This window comes from Lytechinus variegatus, chromosome 18 (genome assembly GCF_018143015.1).
Source record: "Lytechinus variegatus isolate NC3 chromosome 18, Lvar_3.0, whole genome shotgun sequence".
In the NCBI taxonomy this organism is placed as follows: Eukaryota; Metazoa; Echinodermata; class Echinoidea; order Temnopleuroida; family Toxopneustidae; genus Lytechinus; species Lytechinus variegatus.
Window position 1 is genome coordinate 14,251,294 of NC_054757.1, and position 17,146 is coordinate 14,268,439.

Genomic DNA, 17,146 nt, shown 5'->3' on the forward strand with positions numbered 1-17,146 from the left:
GCCAGTGCCCCAAGCCCCCCCCCCTATCCATACGCCGATGGTGACAATGAAAGGAAATGCCCATTAAATGGCCCCTTTAATTTGTAACATTTTGGCTTGAACCACTGACAGGAGACACCCCGAGTATCCGCTGACCAACCACTGGGGAAAAGTATACAATAAAATACGATGACAGATCTTCTTAAGTGAGAAAGGAACACTTGAAATCGGTTCAATTCATGTAAAAGAGGAAAATCACAAAAACAGACTGATAAAAGTTTGAGGAAAATTTGAATTAATAAAACTTTTGAGCATTTAAATATTGAGATCAACAATGCTATGGAGATCCTCCCATCATGTCCGTTGGCAATTTCTTTTGCTCAAGTAGGTCCATGTTCTTATCGAAGAATGATCCTGCAATGATATGATGTGAAACCTATGTCCTCTCATGAAAAAGAACGATTGATCTTGCGCGAACTGCACAATTCTTGGTCGCATTGCCAATGGGAGGATCTGAATATCATTAGTGATCTCAACATTGGAATGATCATAACTTTCTTGAAAATTCGTTCAATCATCCTCGATTTTTTTTATTTATCCGTTTCTTCATTTGGCTTTTCTCTGTTATATGAATTTGATTAGTTTCAAGGGCTTCATTGTCCTTTAACAAAGTTTAAACTTGAATTCTTGCCGAATTCTTGGCAACCTGTTGATTGATTGTAGGCCTACAGTAGTCACATAGAATGGGCGAATGTTCTCTGGATTATTTTATGAGAAGTTTTTTTTTTTAGTGATTGTTCACTGGCTTATATTTTCATTTCCAATTTAATACCTGAAAATGAAAACCAAATAAATGTACTTTGCCATGCATCCAAAATACTGATCAAGCACAGAGTTTATGTTATGTACAGTCACACAACGAAATCAACTCCAGACCGAAAACAGCTATTACGTTATTACCAATGGCACACAATCGGTCGGTTTGGATTCTTTTTCGTTGGTGTGAATGTGGACTAAAAATTATTATAAGAGGAAAATCGTCTTCTAAGAAATAAACAAAGAAAAAAAAATAATTGCATGGATTGTTAGAAACGCAATCACGGCATCATATTACACTTATCATATTTTCCAATGTCGCACTTCCAGAAAATTATCATGACCACAAAAGAATGCTTAATATGAAAATGAAATTTAAATGCCCTATACTGCGAATCCACCTCTTAACCAATAAAGATGCTGAGATAATAGAAGCTATATGAAATCTGAAAAAAAGTTTTTTTTACAAAATTTACCATAAATTTTCTAAGAATTGCCTTGTTCCTAAACATAGTTGCCAACATTTCTGGTTGAGTAGCAAAGCCATAACCGAAATATTTTTTTTCTCCTGAAAATCATATTTAATAGCTCCATGGGATCCCCTTGTAAAGCCACTGACGATTCAGAGATCTACTAAATTTCTTTAATAAGATTATGGATTAAATTGTGGTTTTACGATTGTTAAAACAAGAGATATTAAAGCTTCATCTCTCTCCTTCTTCCCCGCCTGCCCCCGCTCGCTCTCCCCCATCTCTCGCTCCCCTCTTCTTCCCCCTCTCCCTTCTCATAACAATATATCAACGATAAAAGACTTCCTTACCCTTTCATGAAGATGCGGAAGCTTACAAACTGATATTACAGACATGTTATTAACTTCATCGTCACGTTTATTATTATTTCTGCATTGAGGATGCTAATAAATTCAATTCAATTAGGGTATAAGTCGAGAGAAAAAGAGCACCAGCATAATGAAGCTATCAGTCAATATGGCGAAAACCTTGGTGTAAGCATTTTATCACGGAATATCAATGAATCTACTTGATAAGTTATCACTAATATAGAAGAATTGAAAAAATAGTATGTAAACAATTTTTTTTTATAAACTTTTTTTTTTCATTTCAAGTGTTGATGTTGAAAAACCCAATTAGTTAAACCAAAAAATGTAATATCTTTCATTATCTTTGTATAGGGGTATCAGCCGCCCCCAGCCGCACCCCGAATCCTCGGTGTGCCATTGCATATGCCACAAACCTTAGAACATTCATTCATGATTTATCCTGATACACTACTTGTGCTGAGCGAGGAAACTGGATATTGTCGTCGACAGATCCTAACCACGGCCAATCGCAAAATATCAGAGTCAATATGACTTAATCGACAGCACAACTTACTTCCGTATCATCTACCTTACCCGATATACCGCAAACCGTCACCCTTTGTTATGTTCCTAGGCTATGACATTGTGGTTGTTATGTTAACATTTCAGCAATAATCTTGTCTCTAAACCGAAGCAAAAGGAAATGGTTCGATCCTCCTTTAAAACCATTTAAAACCAATTTTTGAAGGCTGAAGGTTACCTGTCATCAAACTCTTTCTCCAGCTATTCGATCAGTTTTTGTCACGCATATTATTGGAAGCTACAGAATCGGGGGCCAACAGTTCATGATAATAGATTTCAAAGCTGGTTCACTTTGATTTTTTTTTCTACACTCACATCAGCGAAACAGACTAAAAACTGACCGATGTCAATGAACCTACAACGAATTGCGCTGATTGGTCTGAATTGACGTCGGTAGTGAAAATAATTTTGTTGTCAGTTTAGTCGATGATGACAGCCTAGGCAGTCTTTTATGTCTTGTTAATTAAACTCATGTACACAACTGATTTATAGCTTTCATATTCGTTTAGCGATGAGAGTTATATATCCTGATTCCTGATCATGCTGGTAAGTGATATTCATTGATGGGTAAGGATCGAATTTCCACAGTCAATATCTACAAAATCATTTCTGTCAGTCAACAACAACATTTTCATCGTTACAACCACGATGTGCAATGTAGGCCCTGTCCTTAGTTAATTCGTTCTTGACCAAAGTATTCAAAGACCATCAATATATCGTCATCAATCCATTTCCTATCCCAAACAAAATTCTCTGAGTAAGAAAATTGCCATCCATGATTTGAACTTTGATACCAAGCGAACTCTTATAGAAAAAAACTTAGCGATTCGGGTGTACCTGACAGAAAACAGTTAATTTTCCATCCTGCTTATCGAGTGCCATTGAATACGAAATCTTCAATCGAGACATAGTTCTATCAGGAATTCTGAAATATCGTTAACACAAATTTTCGCGCACTGATGACAACAGCCTTTCTTCTCTTCTGGCTTTTCCATCTGAAACGCTTCCCGATTACCCGCATTGTTCTTATTTGATTTCGGCCCCTTGCCACTTTTTCCTCCATTCTGCACTTCGTTGGTCGGTATTCTGGATGATTTCGGTTGTTCTAAGATCGGCGGGGTAGGTTTTGGAGGTGGAGGTGCTGACCTGAGGAGTTCTCTCTCGGTCTGTGCAGCGATCCGAACAGTATCTGCACTTGTCTGTCGTGTCATTTTCTTGACGTCGGTTCTTGGGTCATGTGAGATGGCGCGCTCCGACCTGTCCGACCGGTTCAAGATGGACCTGCCGGCAAGAGGTTGAGGTGCTGGAGGAGGCAGTTGAGAGAACTTCATCGGCTTTGGAGGAAGCCTTGGGGATCTAGGGGGAACCGCAGGAGTGTCATCAGGAGGATGAAAGCTCCTTGGAGGAATCCTGGGCGACCTCGGTGGTCTTTCATCAGAAGGAAAGAAGTGCTGCTTGGACCCAAATCCATGTGGTGGAGTCAACGGGGGTGGCGTCCTAATTGGTGGGCCAGGAACTTGAAGACCAACATGACTGTGTAAATCCGAATCAGATTGTGTATAGGCCAAGTGTGCCCTTCCGGCTAAAGGAGACCTTGGTGGTGTTCGAGGCGGTTTTGATGGAGCGACCCTGGAGAACTTTGGCGAGCGTGGAGGTCTAGGAGGAGGCCGCTCATCGCCGTATCCGGGTACGTTTGGACTCGAGAAATATATATCTGAATCGACGCAAGGTTGGCCGCGTATGACCGCAGGAACTCTGGGATTACCCGGACGGTTGTGGTAGGAGAACGGTCGGGTGTCGCTGTCAGGCTGGTTCTCTTCTGTGTAGTAGGGCGGTCGTGAAGGGAACCTTGAGTTTACAGCAAGCGCCATGGTAGATAAGTTTCAGGCTGATCCTCAAATGAATCTGAAAAAATGAAAGAATGAAATACAAATATGAATTAACATTTAAAGATACAGCGTGTGAGATCATTCAGTCAACAAAGGACAGCAGACTTTCTATTGAGCTCATATGCGATCAAAAAATTGCTGAGTTTCTTCAAATACGGATGGATAGGTGCGTTTCCAGAATATCAATTCGTAGGGGCCTGGGGTAAATATTCAATTATATTACGTAGATATTTATATATTTACGTTCAGGAAATACGCAGACCTCTGCTGAAGAGTTAATTATGAAAATATTTTGATCAAGAGCAAAGTGTAGGCCGACTTTCCTCGTTTCCTCATATGGGGCGCTACAGGAGACATGGGAACCCCTTTGATATTCAAAGTAGTGGTAAAGAGGGAGAACTGAGAAAAGACGACAAGAAAGACGAATGAAACGCAATGAAAACAGATAGCTACCTCGTGCATTCCTATTCTATCTTTATTATTCAATGGACAGAAATATGATGACGTCACATTTAGATCGTCCAGCCCCCCCCCCCCCCAAATAATAGATTTTCTGGCTCCGCCTGTATCAAGATACAACGTGGGCTTTGTTGAACTCCAGATATTTTGGAAAGCTTAGGTCATATTCGTCAACGAATAGTAGATAAAAACCTGTCACCACGGCGAATTCGGGGGACAATTAATAGCGATTTAATCTGGCTCATCCAGGATACCTTGTCGTTTTTATGTCGCTTCAAGAAGCAATGAGGAGAAGGAATTGCGTATTTCGACTGTTTGATAACAAATTTGATAGATAATTCACCTTGACAAATAAAGTCATCACGCTCGTAAGAGATGTTAACCTAGATTCGGCTCACAGTGTTTAGGGGAGATAGGTTCAGAAAAGCGTCAATTCGGGGGTTCCGTTGCTATGGTTACAGGGTGAACGGACGGGACAAATTAGTCAGTTTGTGCCTCAGTGACGCATCGGTAAAATACAGGCCTGTTCGTGTGATATTATTGTCTGTTTGTAAGAAGACTATTAACGAAGAATTGGCATTTAGGCAAAGTGAACTCTTGAACCAACTTTGATGTAATTAGCAGGCAAAACAATAATTAATAATGGAAAATCATGTATCAATAACTTACCCTTCTTAGGAATTTGAATTATTTTGTAAAAGCATCTTGTGTATTCAAAACCATAGTTATTTTTGTATTAATGGTATTTTCTGTCTATACTACTCCCCCCCCCCTCCGGTCAAAATTTTGAGTAACATTTGGAAAAACCAATCCAGTGAAAACAACTGAAAGGCACGTAAGCTAAAGTCAGGTTTGATTTAGACCATGGTCTAACTTTTTGCCAAAATTATTAGAAGAAAAATATGTCAAGAATTTGTTAACATTGCATGTTTCTTATACATGTATTATGTTTTCATGCCCTTCCTCAATTCTTTAATGGTGAAGAAAATTTTCCATTTAATCTTCCCCAAACAGAAGAATGATTTAAGAGTCAGATTAGCCTCACTGTTAAAAATTGTCACAATTGGCTACCCATAGTTAAACCACAACTTTAGACAGAGTTTAAATCAAACTGACTTTAGAATACGGGCCAATGTGCATATCTCCATATAATATGTGATGTCATCTCTATTTAAAGGAATCGGTATTTCGGGGGTTCCTTCGTTCTCTTCACACAGAAAAAACTGTGGTGTTAAACGGTGTACATAGAGGACCACACCAGTTATTTTACACATGTTTTAAATTGGGGGTGTTAGTTTTACACTTATAGGTGTTATTAAAACACCTATGGTTGTTACATTTACACTCTTTGGTGTTATGTTCAATCTCTAGGGTGTTATTTTAACACGTCAGGGTGTGGTCCTCTATTAACACCAAAAGGTTTTAACACCACAGTTTTTACATTGCACGATGTAGAAACTTATCAATGTATGCTCCTATATATATATATTATGTCGACCTATAAAATGGTCCAAGCTGGATACATTGATACCTCAATAACTAGAGTAAAATTGACAAAGCAAAATACTGAAAATTTGATCAAAATCGGAAAACAAATTACGGAGCTATTTAATTTTGAATATTGCATTTTTCCGGTGAAACATTTCTAGGCATGTCTTTATGAATATTCATTAGTTGGGCTGATGATGTCACATCCCACTTGTTCTTTTCTATTTTATAACATGAAATTATGTTTATCAAAAAAAATCTATACCAAGAACCAAAACAATTGGATTGACAACGGATTAAGTGCATTTACTGCTGCAACCTATTTCATCATATTGGAGAAACATGATTATTTTACACAGGTATATGAAAAAATTAAACATTTATGATTTCATGCAATAATATAAAAAGGAAAGTGGGGATGTGACATCATCAGCCCACCTGATGAATATTAATGACGATGTGCATATAACTGTTTTCACAAGATACTGATAAACTTTAAATTTTTTTATAACTTCGTTATTTGTTGTCCGATTTTGATGAAATTTTCAGCATTTTGGTTTGTGAAATTTTCTCTATTTATATAGATATAAATATTTTCAGCCCGGGCCATCCCTTTAAATTAGACCTATATGCTACACTTACCTTGTTTATAGCGCCAGTTCTAGACCTTAACTACCTATACAGTGCGTATCCAAAAAAAGTTTACACTTTGAAAAAGTCCTGGGAATTTAAAAATATACAACATGTGGGTAATTTTTTCACATACAATCCTGAGTTTGGGTCTCATCTATCCAATGAAAGTAAAAGTTTTGACAGAATGTTACACTTGAGTGAGCACTGTCCATTTTTGTAAAGCTCGCAGAAATCTGTTTGCGCAGAAATGCTCGTTAGTGCGCTGTGTCAAGGTGAAAGGGTGAAATCAAACTTACCCTGCGAAACATTTCTCATAAATTTCCCTTGAACTTTTAGTCAATTGAAATAAAACGGACACATTCAAGCATTTTATAACAATTTTGCCACCCAAATTGAAATTTTAACACAACTCTTACCCTTTTTGTGCCTGCTGGATCTGAGGACATAACTGAATCTGAACCAAAGTTTATATCAGACATCTCTAGCATTTTTCACTAAGTGGGTTTACATTTCGCTTTTTTATTCAATACTTGTTTCTCCACACTTTTCCAAGCTTGACAATGATTAACAAAATTAAAATCAAGCCTAAGCCATTTTATGTAAATCACAGCTCAGTGTAGAGCAAATATCGTCCCAATGGCCTCGGTGTGTGGGGGAGTGGGGTGGGAAGCAATGCACTTCTCGAAGTGGTTTGGGCAAAGAAACAAGTTAAATAGGTAGAAGATATCTTCAAATCAATTTTACTAGCTAAATTCCACGTGTTATTCATGATTAAGGTCTACTTTTATTCGCATAACTATTGCGCAAATCATTTTTCACTAACTTTTCAAAAGTAAGTGGTGCTCACTCAAGCGGAAATATTTTTCGACAGTTTTATCGTCATTTGCTTAAATGGACCTGTATCAATGTTAAAATGTGGAAAAATCTTCAGGATATTACAAATGTATAATTTTACAGGATTTTTTCTAAGTGTAAACTTTTTTTGATACGCACTGTATAGCGCCTGGATCCTTACCCATGAAACAACGTGTCGATCATTTTTGTTCTGATTAAGTCTTATGATATTCTATCCACAGACTGGTGAATATTTTTTCTCTAATCTATATACAATATTCATATTTGTATACCACAATACTTCCTAACTAACAAATACTATTTTGCAAAGCATTCATGTTTTTCAATAAAGATAATGAACATCATAAAAAAATAACATTGCTGTTATTTAAAAAAAAAAATCTTCAAAAAATACCAGCCCAGTTCATAAAGAAAACGTTTTTATGTGTATCGGTCTGTGTTGTTTCTTTTCAGTCGTGATCCATACATACTTTTTTTAATAATACAATTAGAAATGTTGTTACGTCAGGGAACAAAATGATCGTTTTAATATATTTGTGTGATAAAAAAATGCATAATAGCAAGTGCCCTTGCATTTTATCGATACTCGGCAAACTATAGATGACATTTTTATCCTTCTGTAAAGCACGTACCCGAACGTTTGAGAATGTCGGCAGTTTCAACAAGATGACTAATTTCAGCACACGAATTATATTAATATTTTGCCTGCATTTTTACAAAGAAACTTTATTTAGAATTTCGTACCGGATATGCTCGATGATGAAGCGTGATCAGCCCCTCAACTGTTCGATCAAAAACAATCACCCAGTAGAGAATTTGAGAGAAGCCTGGATCTAAATTCGAAGGTGTTGGTCACTTTTTTTCTTGGGCGTGGGTCCCTTTAATCATTACGGGAGTGGCACAGAATTGCGCTTACCATGACCGCAGGCATCAAGATATTTAGTCTTTCTATCAGTGGCGTAACGAGTCAAAAATTATGAGGGGGCAAATATTTCTCAAAATTCCCAAGCGAGTGAAATGACCGACCGAAAGTGTTAAGATGAAAATCTAATTATGTGATAAATATTGACTTAAACATTTTTTCACATTTCACCATATTCTTTCTCCATTCTTTTTTTTTCTTGGTCATGATTTTTTATTTTTTTATTTTTCATTTATTTATTTATTTATTTATTATTATTATTATTTTTTTTTAATTTTTTTCTTTGGGGGGGGGCTTGGCCCTAAGCTTTCCCCATGTTATTATCATTATTACCCGAGCTTTAGCTCAAGCAGACTTCCAGCGTTCAGTGCATTTCAAGGAATTAATCCTGCTTGGTACCCATTCACCGCACCTGCATGGGTTGAGTGAAGCACGATAGGAAAACACGCCATGGTTGGGGGATTCGAACCCATGTCCATCTGATTGAAAGACGAGAGTCGTAACCATGATAGACCACGTCACCCAACATATCTCAGTTATAAGTTGTTTGATGGGATAACATATACACCTGAGTGCTATACATGATGTTGCGAACGAAATGAATTATGACATGAAGAATTCAATGGATTATTTCCATCAACGTATATTTTTACTTAGATGAAGTGCTGATAATATGAAAATAGATTTATTTTCTTCATGAAAATCAGTCCTCATCTTCCTCATCTTAAAAATTAAACTTCATAATTGTGCCGACATGAAGGTCAATTTCATCCAGTCATTAAAAGATTTTCGAAAACTAAAAGCTCCAACAAATCAAATGAGCATAAAATTACAATATTTATCAAAATTTGATAAAATGTTATTTCCATTATTTCCAATATGGATAAATATAGACGAACTTGAACTCGAATATACAATAAAGTTAAGGCGTTTAAAAGAATTCTCTCATTTGCCCCCCCCCCCCAAAAAAAAAGAAACGGTCCAGCTTACCATGCAAATGTGGTATCAAAGATGACACATACTTCATTTTCATATTTTTGACATTTTCTTAACGATCTCTTTTCATAGTTTGACGTAGTGCATCTTTTTTTATCATTTTTTTTCATTTTCAAGCAACTTGCTTAATATGATGACAGTCCTCATATCAATACATTGTCACGATTGTGAATTTCTACTTTACAAATCAATATAATAATAATATTTCGTGTGCACTTATTCTATGATCTATGTAAAACAAAAGGGTATAATTTTTGCTTGTTGTGTCTTAACAATAAAAACAAATAAACTTGAATATAGGCCTAAGAGAAAAAATGACACTCCATTCAGCTCGATAGAATCCACTGCATCATATCAAAACATAGCTCAAATGACACCGTTAAACGAAATGAAAAGACATGCATATTATATTAATGCACAAAACAGTCATTCAAGAAAACCAAATGAACTTTATGAATGGCACGGGCCCAAACTTTTCACTTGTAGCGAACCAACTTAAATCACAGGTATAGATCTTAATCTGACTTCTTCAGTCATAGTAACAGACGCGTCATTCGCAACCAGGAGAATGGCGATATTAATATCAAGGTTTCGTCTGTCATTTAAAGCTGTCTCTGACGTCACAAAAGACATCTTTAAATATAGCACCACCACCACCACCATATCTTCTCTCAACGACGTCACAGATAAGAGTTCAACCCCCTTTTAGGCTATTCCATAATATTTTGTTTTGGGTTTGCTTGAAGCGTTTCCCAGGGTATGAAGGGTGCTGTGTGGTCGCCCACATCCACGTTATGTCTCGAGGATAAGTGATCAGTCTTTAAGATACAAGGCAAGTTAGTCAAGATAATTTCTTTAATATAGAGCCGGTGGTGGCTTAACAGGTGTGGCAAGGGTCCATCAACCCTGCCATATTTTATATATAAAAATGAGGAGAAAGAAGAAATAAAAGGTAAACGGTATGGAGGAGATTAGATTTGGCTTGTAAAAACAAAAATGCCTTATTTTTTTAATAGATTCATTAAAAGTGACCGGTGGGTCAACTGGTCCCCCATTACAGCCCCCCTTCTCTTTTTCTTCTCCCGTATACCATGGCGCTGCCCCTGTACAGAACTCTGCATCCTGTGTTGTTTAGTCACAAATAGTTATCTTGAACAACAGCCACACACGACAGCTACCAAAAACTTTTATTAAACATTTTTACTTCATGTCAGATCTGAAAGCTTATTAAATGCCTTGCTTATACAGGGGAGTATGAAATAGTTTTAATCTGCACCAAGTACTAAACAGATATTCTTGGTTTCTGACTTTAAAAAAATCTAGGAATTGTATTCATTCTCATTTGCACGTTTCCATATATATGTTTTTTTAATCCCCTGATCGTTTTTTCAATTACTTACACATTTTTTTAAATTTAGATTTTGATACTTTTCATAGTAAATGTTTAACTGTCTTAAAGGATAACAAAAGAATACCTCATCAAATTAGGGATTTTCTCCCCTTTTTGTTTGTATTTTTGCTTCATTACTTAATTAATTTATTAATTAATTGATTGATTGATAGATAGATAGATTGATTGATTGATTCATCCATCCATCCATTCATTCATTCAATGACATCCCCGGATCTAGCACCTTCCTTGGTCTTGACGAGTGTAGACAACGATAACGACCCCAAAAAGAAATGTTCACGTATTCTTGATAATAGGTAGTTTTCGCCTCACTACGCAAACGCTTTCTGGAACGCTGAGGATCTATTGTCAAAAGCCGTTCATTACAAAGAAGTCTTTGTCGAAAATCGGTGAATCAAAACAGCAGTGCCTCCCTGGACCCTGGACAAACGACATAACTTATCTGCAATTTTCTTCAGCTCCGAATCTTAGGACGGTCTGTTCACCGGCATTTTCGACAAAGAACTCTTTAGAAGCGGTTCATCATGACTTGACGGGCATTTTCAATAGATTTACTATGTTATAGAATCGGTCTCCGTTGCAATTGCAACAAAATCGCTATCACACACCCACGAATACGAAAAATGAGATGGGTATCCCGTCTCTTGTCCAAAATCCACATGCCGTCATGTCAAAAAATATAATTTATTCTTCAAAATTTCACTTAAGATAGGAATCCATTTTATTGCTGCAGCCCGAACACGCCTGCTACTGTGTTCGCCCCCTTTGACATTTTTGACTCAGGAATACAAGAGTGTATATTCTTTTTAATACATTCCACATTGTATACTGTCTCAAAGTATAATACACGTGACTACAGGCCCCATTTCATGTCTCTCTTAATCATAATACCCACGATTAAATCTAAATACCCTGCTGTTGGCTCCTTAATTGCTGCTAAAATAATCATTAAATTGTTATTTTGAGACAACCCAACCCTTCTCCATGCCTCCAATATTGATTCTACAGACGATCAGCAGCCCTCGTGACTTAAACAACACAAAACTCGGATGTCGAACATGCAACGCCAAGCTGCATGGTGTTTGATATTATTATTGGTGTAATTTTTAGGGGGGGGGGGGTAATTCGCCCCTGGTTTTTGTTGCCTTAAAATTAAGGCTTCCTTATTTGCCCACTATCTCTCTAAATGTACTTTACTTTTTTGTCAACAAGGATAAAAACATGGGCGGAAATCTGCCTCGAAAGGTAAGGAGGGGGGGGGGCAGGGCCTGGAAAAATTGACAACCAAAAAAAAAGAAGAAAAAAGGTTTTCACCCAAAATGTAAGGTAATTTAGTCCAATATAATGTATTAATTCGATTGTGAAGTGATGTATTTTTCTCCATTATAAAAAAAACAAAAATAGTAGGGGGCATTTGATATTATGTCCCCCTACTATTTTGGGTAGGGGAAACGCGCCCCCTGACCCCATGGGATTTCCGCCAATGGTAAAAATATTCTTTCGAAAAGCTGTAACTTCTTCTTTTTCCCCATCAGATCAGTCATGCTTGTTCACGTCGTTTGATTTTACTCCATATATTGAGGTCGACTTGCTACCTTGAGGTTATTGAGGAGAACACAAAAGATCAAAACAGGGGCCTATAAAGTTATACGTCCAAGAACTCTATTTTTGCTTATCTCCTTCTTATTCCTTCCCCTCTTTTTTTTTTTTGGGGGGGGGTGGCCTCCACTGTTTTTTTTTTTACTATGGGGTCGGTCGCCCTATATGCTTCCCTGTAAAAGCAACACTTTTACTAAACTTTCTGAGAGTTAAAGATCTCGGGAACGTTTCACGAAACAATCAGCTAAATACGACTAATCAATGTTTCGTGAAATGCTCTCCTTTTCATGATATTTCATTCTTACCTATTTGAACAAAAATCAAAACACAGGATCCAGTTCTGGCATCAACAGTCAATCGGCCAATTAGGACTCTCGGCTACACACGAAAACAATTATTGATAGATAAACTTGTGCCGATCACAACGATGAGCTTACAAAACGATTCTCCAATTTGAAATGTCTCGTCACCCTAGCAACCACATTTTTGAAGAATAATTTGATCGATGATGGAGTGATAAAAGAATCAGAAATAATTCTCTTTTTATATCAGTGATCATCGGCAATGACTCCGTCGATCCAGCCAAACAGTATTCATAAAAGGAATAAAGTCAATGAAATGCTCGCTTCGTCATAATCCCAATTTTAGTACTCCCCATCGCGCTTATGACAAAAAGTTTTTGACAAAAAAATGTATATAAGACAACTTTGTAAATATCTCGTTCTATTCTTTCACGGACATTAAAAGATCCAAAATTTATAGTACACCATCCAATAAAGTGCAACTCCTACCATCAATAGGTTCTCCACGAGTACTTTCCACAGGTAATTAGCAGAAACTCGTATATGTTCACAATTTGCAAGGTGTCAGCGCGAATCCATTAACGTTAATCACTACTAATAACCTAACGGAGAAGTCTTACGTGTAAGGCATATCTCACGCAAGGGCGTTGCTCGTTTCCAAAAGTCCATTGTCGATCGTAAGCTCCATGAAGTCCATGAAAAAATATAATTTCGTGTATAACATGTGACAAGAAATAAGTCTCTGGCCAGTGATGGATCTCCAAAAGTAAAGTATCATTGGCAAATGTGATCCCAGAATCAGAATGATTGTATGTCCAGCACCGTGTGTCTTGGCTTAAATAGCTTTTGAGTTAGTTAAAGTCTGGAGGCTTTTTAGTTTGAACTGAAGGTACGCGGATTGACTGAGGAGACAAATCGTGTAGTTCACGGATGATAATGCCGTGATGAGTTATCGCAAGAAAGAATTTGGACAGTCATAGAGAGGGAGAGGGAGAGAAAAAAACAGAGTGAGTGATTGGAAGAAATGGGGAGAGGGAGAGAGAAAGGGAAATAGGAAGTCAGTAACTAAGAATGACTCATTTGAAATTATCCGGGCTGCGAGAGATACGAAAAACTTGGAGAAGGGGCTGTTCTGGTCGGTGTTTGTCGAGTTTCAGGACGACTGACTCAGGAAATGGATAATAACTCGGGGAAAAGTACTATTTGTTGGGGCAGACGGTAGACACATTATGTAATCGCTATCACCGTTGTTTTTGTTTATTTTGTTCAGGCGTGTTAATGACAGGTTTGAAATTCAGAATTATCGTTGAGTCAAGTCTGGGAATCAAGTTCGGGATGTTCAAGTTAGTAAAAATGAAGGCCCCTACCACATGTTTTACATATGAGAAATAAGTACAAAGCCGTATATAGGTAGTATATGAAATTTTGTTTGCCATCCCGACCAAATGTTATTTTTAAACTCCTTTGATAATAACGCAAGTCGCAAGAGATCATTCAAATTTGGGAGCGAGCGAAGCGATGCTTTTTTTCAATGTTAAAAATGATCACAAAGTAATTGCAACCAAAACGTGTATTTTGTGAAACAATATCATATTTGCCCTTTTTTGGGGAATTATAGGCCTATAATTAACCGTAAGTCGTAGAGGTGGTCGTATTTTTTGTTGAAAAAGTCATTATTCATAATTCAGTAAATATCATTTACATACCATGTCAAAAGTTGTGTAAATACGATAGCATTGTAATGCTGTGTTAAATGTTTAGAAACACAATCTTTCCAATTGACTTATTAAAAGCCAAGAACGAATAATATAACCAAAAATAGGAAAGAAAACGTAAACAATCAAAACAATACAATCATTATACAGTAATGATGATCTTCTAGCCACAGATTTAAAATAATATGATTTATGAAGCTAACAGTTTTGTGAAAAGTGAACGAAAAGTAATAATTCAACACAAAGACACATAACTAAGAAAACTATTGAATCCATAATGGTGATGACAACCTACTTAACGAGGGCAGATAAAATACTGATTTAGTGCATATGTGGAACATTTCTGTCTTATCTGGTGGAAGTATATAAGTAAATCTTTGATTGGGATGGTTCAGTGTAACATCCCTAACCCTTTTGCGATTAAATTTTAGTCTTTTTTTTATTTCAAGTGTGCGTAATTTCGAATATACATGCAAAGCTGCTGCAGTTTGTTATCTCATTTCATCCTTGCTGAATGATGGAATTCGGACTGCGAAGGAACAACCCTCAGACATTTATCGAAGAGAAAAGGAAATAATTAGGTTTGGGGGTCGCCCCCTTTTCACCAGCTTCCCTTTTTCTTCAAATATTTACACAAGCCCACGCTGTGTAGGGGCAGTGCTTCTTTTTTCCTTTGTACGTCCTTCACCATCTGATCGACATTAGACTCTGTTAGGATAGGAAGCTTTTACCAAGCGAGATAGAAATTGAGTCTGTCAGTAGTTCTCATTTCTGTTGCAAATAAATTAGTTTGAATATGATAGCAATGTCTTTCACATGCTTTAGGGTTTTCACGTGGGAGTGCATAAGAAATAAAAAAACTCGTCTAAAAAATGAATATTTTTGTAAATTTGCCTAAAAACAATTTGGCAAAAGGTGGATCCATTGAGAGCATCTGATTTAGAATGTCAAGGCCGACAACCTCCAATTATTTGGAGATAACATTACCAGGCGAATAATTAAAATCGCTAACGGAATTTTGAATGAGCGAGGAGCTGCATCATCGTTGTCAAATCATGGTCATTATTCTCTTCCCTATAGCATCATTTTCATCATCATTATCATCATCATCATCATCATCACAATCATCATCATTATCATCATTATCGTCATCGTCATCATCATCATCATCATCACCACCACCACCGTCAGAACCATCATTGTCATCATCACCTTCATCATCATCATCGTCATCATCACCTACATCATCATCATCGTCACCATCATAATCATCGTAGTCATCATCATCATCGTCATCCTCCTCATCATCATCAGCATCATCATCGCGTATACAGCTCCGTTAACCATCGGTTTCTTTTTAAAAGTCAAAGTTGGGAAAAAATATTTTGAAACGAATTAATTATAGAAAAACAGTCTTTGCACTGCAAAAACCCCGGTGTTGATTTAACACCAGCCCGGAATCTATATTTGTCCACACCAGAGAAGTATTGAAACAATACCATTTTGTATCAAACCGATGCTGTTTTAAAACTAATTGCTGTTGTATAAACACCTATCTGGTGTTAGACTAATACCTAAACCGCTGTTGCTTAACACTTCTCTGGTGTGGACATACATATATTCCGGGCTGGTGTTAAATCAACACCGGAGTTTTTGCAGTGTGGTAGTGTAAACTGGGCCTATGCATGCATACATTCAACTAGCCTTAAAACTCTTTTTATATATTTTCTCAGGAGCCTGCATGGCTCTTCTCTGCAGACTATTTGGCGATAAAAAGTCATTTACAATTTGGCCAATACATAGTGATAGAGCAAACGGCTTTACATGATTTAACCAATTATGGTTTTATTTTCAAATTAGTCCTGACAGTCATGAATTCGAATGGATAATTGGTGATCAACTCATTTGGAATCCAATCAAACTTTTCCCTTCCTTTCACCCCAAACCTCATCCGTTGCGTGTCTTGCTTTACCCTTTACAACTCACCATTTTCCATCACTGTCGCCTTCTTCGGAAGTTATTTATACTCCATCTCAAGCCTCATAAAGGTCCAATAAAGTCTGTTGTGCGGTCATGTCATCTATTCAAATCATACAAAAAAAACAACAACAACGTGTAGACCTTTTAATGATTTAATTCGTAGAATTACATTGTAGAAAGATAATGTTTACACTTTGATGAATTTTAGCTCCCCTCTTGGTCGTGTTTTTATTTAAGAAAAAAGGCAATTTTTGCATTCATCTTTATAGAAATTAGGGGCCCATTTCAGAATGTGACAAGAATGATAGGCCTATCCGAGAATCTCTATTTTGGTCCGGATCTAGACCGCAATAACATTTTCAAGCAAAATCACAAAATACGTTAACCATGTTAACATATAATCGTACTCATTATAAAACATTCCAACTGCACATTCATTTACTGTACTAATATATTACAGTGAACAACTGCAGAGCATTTTGTTTATAAATTTATTTAGAAGAAATAGGAGAAGGAGGAGGAGGAGGAGGTGAAGAAGAAGACTTCGGGTGTATTGCAAGGAAATATTTACAATCAATTGCAAATATTCTGTTGCAATTTTACAACTGACAGATCAATGCTAGCTGTAGCAAATCAGATCAAACTTCTTGTTTCAAGTAGCAGACTAGCATTCAATCAATCAATCAATCAATCAATCAATCAA

At 36.9% G+C, this 17,146-nt stretch overlaps 1 protein-coding gene across 1 annotated transcript; it reads right to left on the minus strand.

Annotated features, from left to right (window-relative positions):
- Positions 1-1,663: 1,663 nt before the first annotated feature.
- On the minus strand, positions 1,664-13,736 carry LOC121432123 (formin-like protein 14). The gene is made up of 2 exons (XM_041629978.1): positions 12,752-13,736; positions 1,664-4,099 (listed from the first exon to the last, which is right to left on the minus strand). The coding sequence occupies exon 2, from the start codon at positions 4,063-4,065 to the stop codon at positions 3,091-3,093; it is 975 nt and encodes a 324-aa protein (XP_041485912.1). The 5' UTR covers positions 4,066-4,099; positions 12,752-13,736; the 3' UTR covers positions 1,664-3,090.
- Positions 13,737-17,146: the final 3,410 nt, after the last annotated feature.

Excerpts from the sequence above, each read along its gene's own strand:
- LOC121432123 (XM_041629978.1), bottom strand. The coding sequence starts at position 4,065 with ATGGCGCTTGCTGTAAACTCAAGGTTCCCTTCACGACCGCCCTACTAC.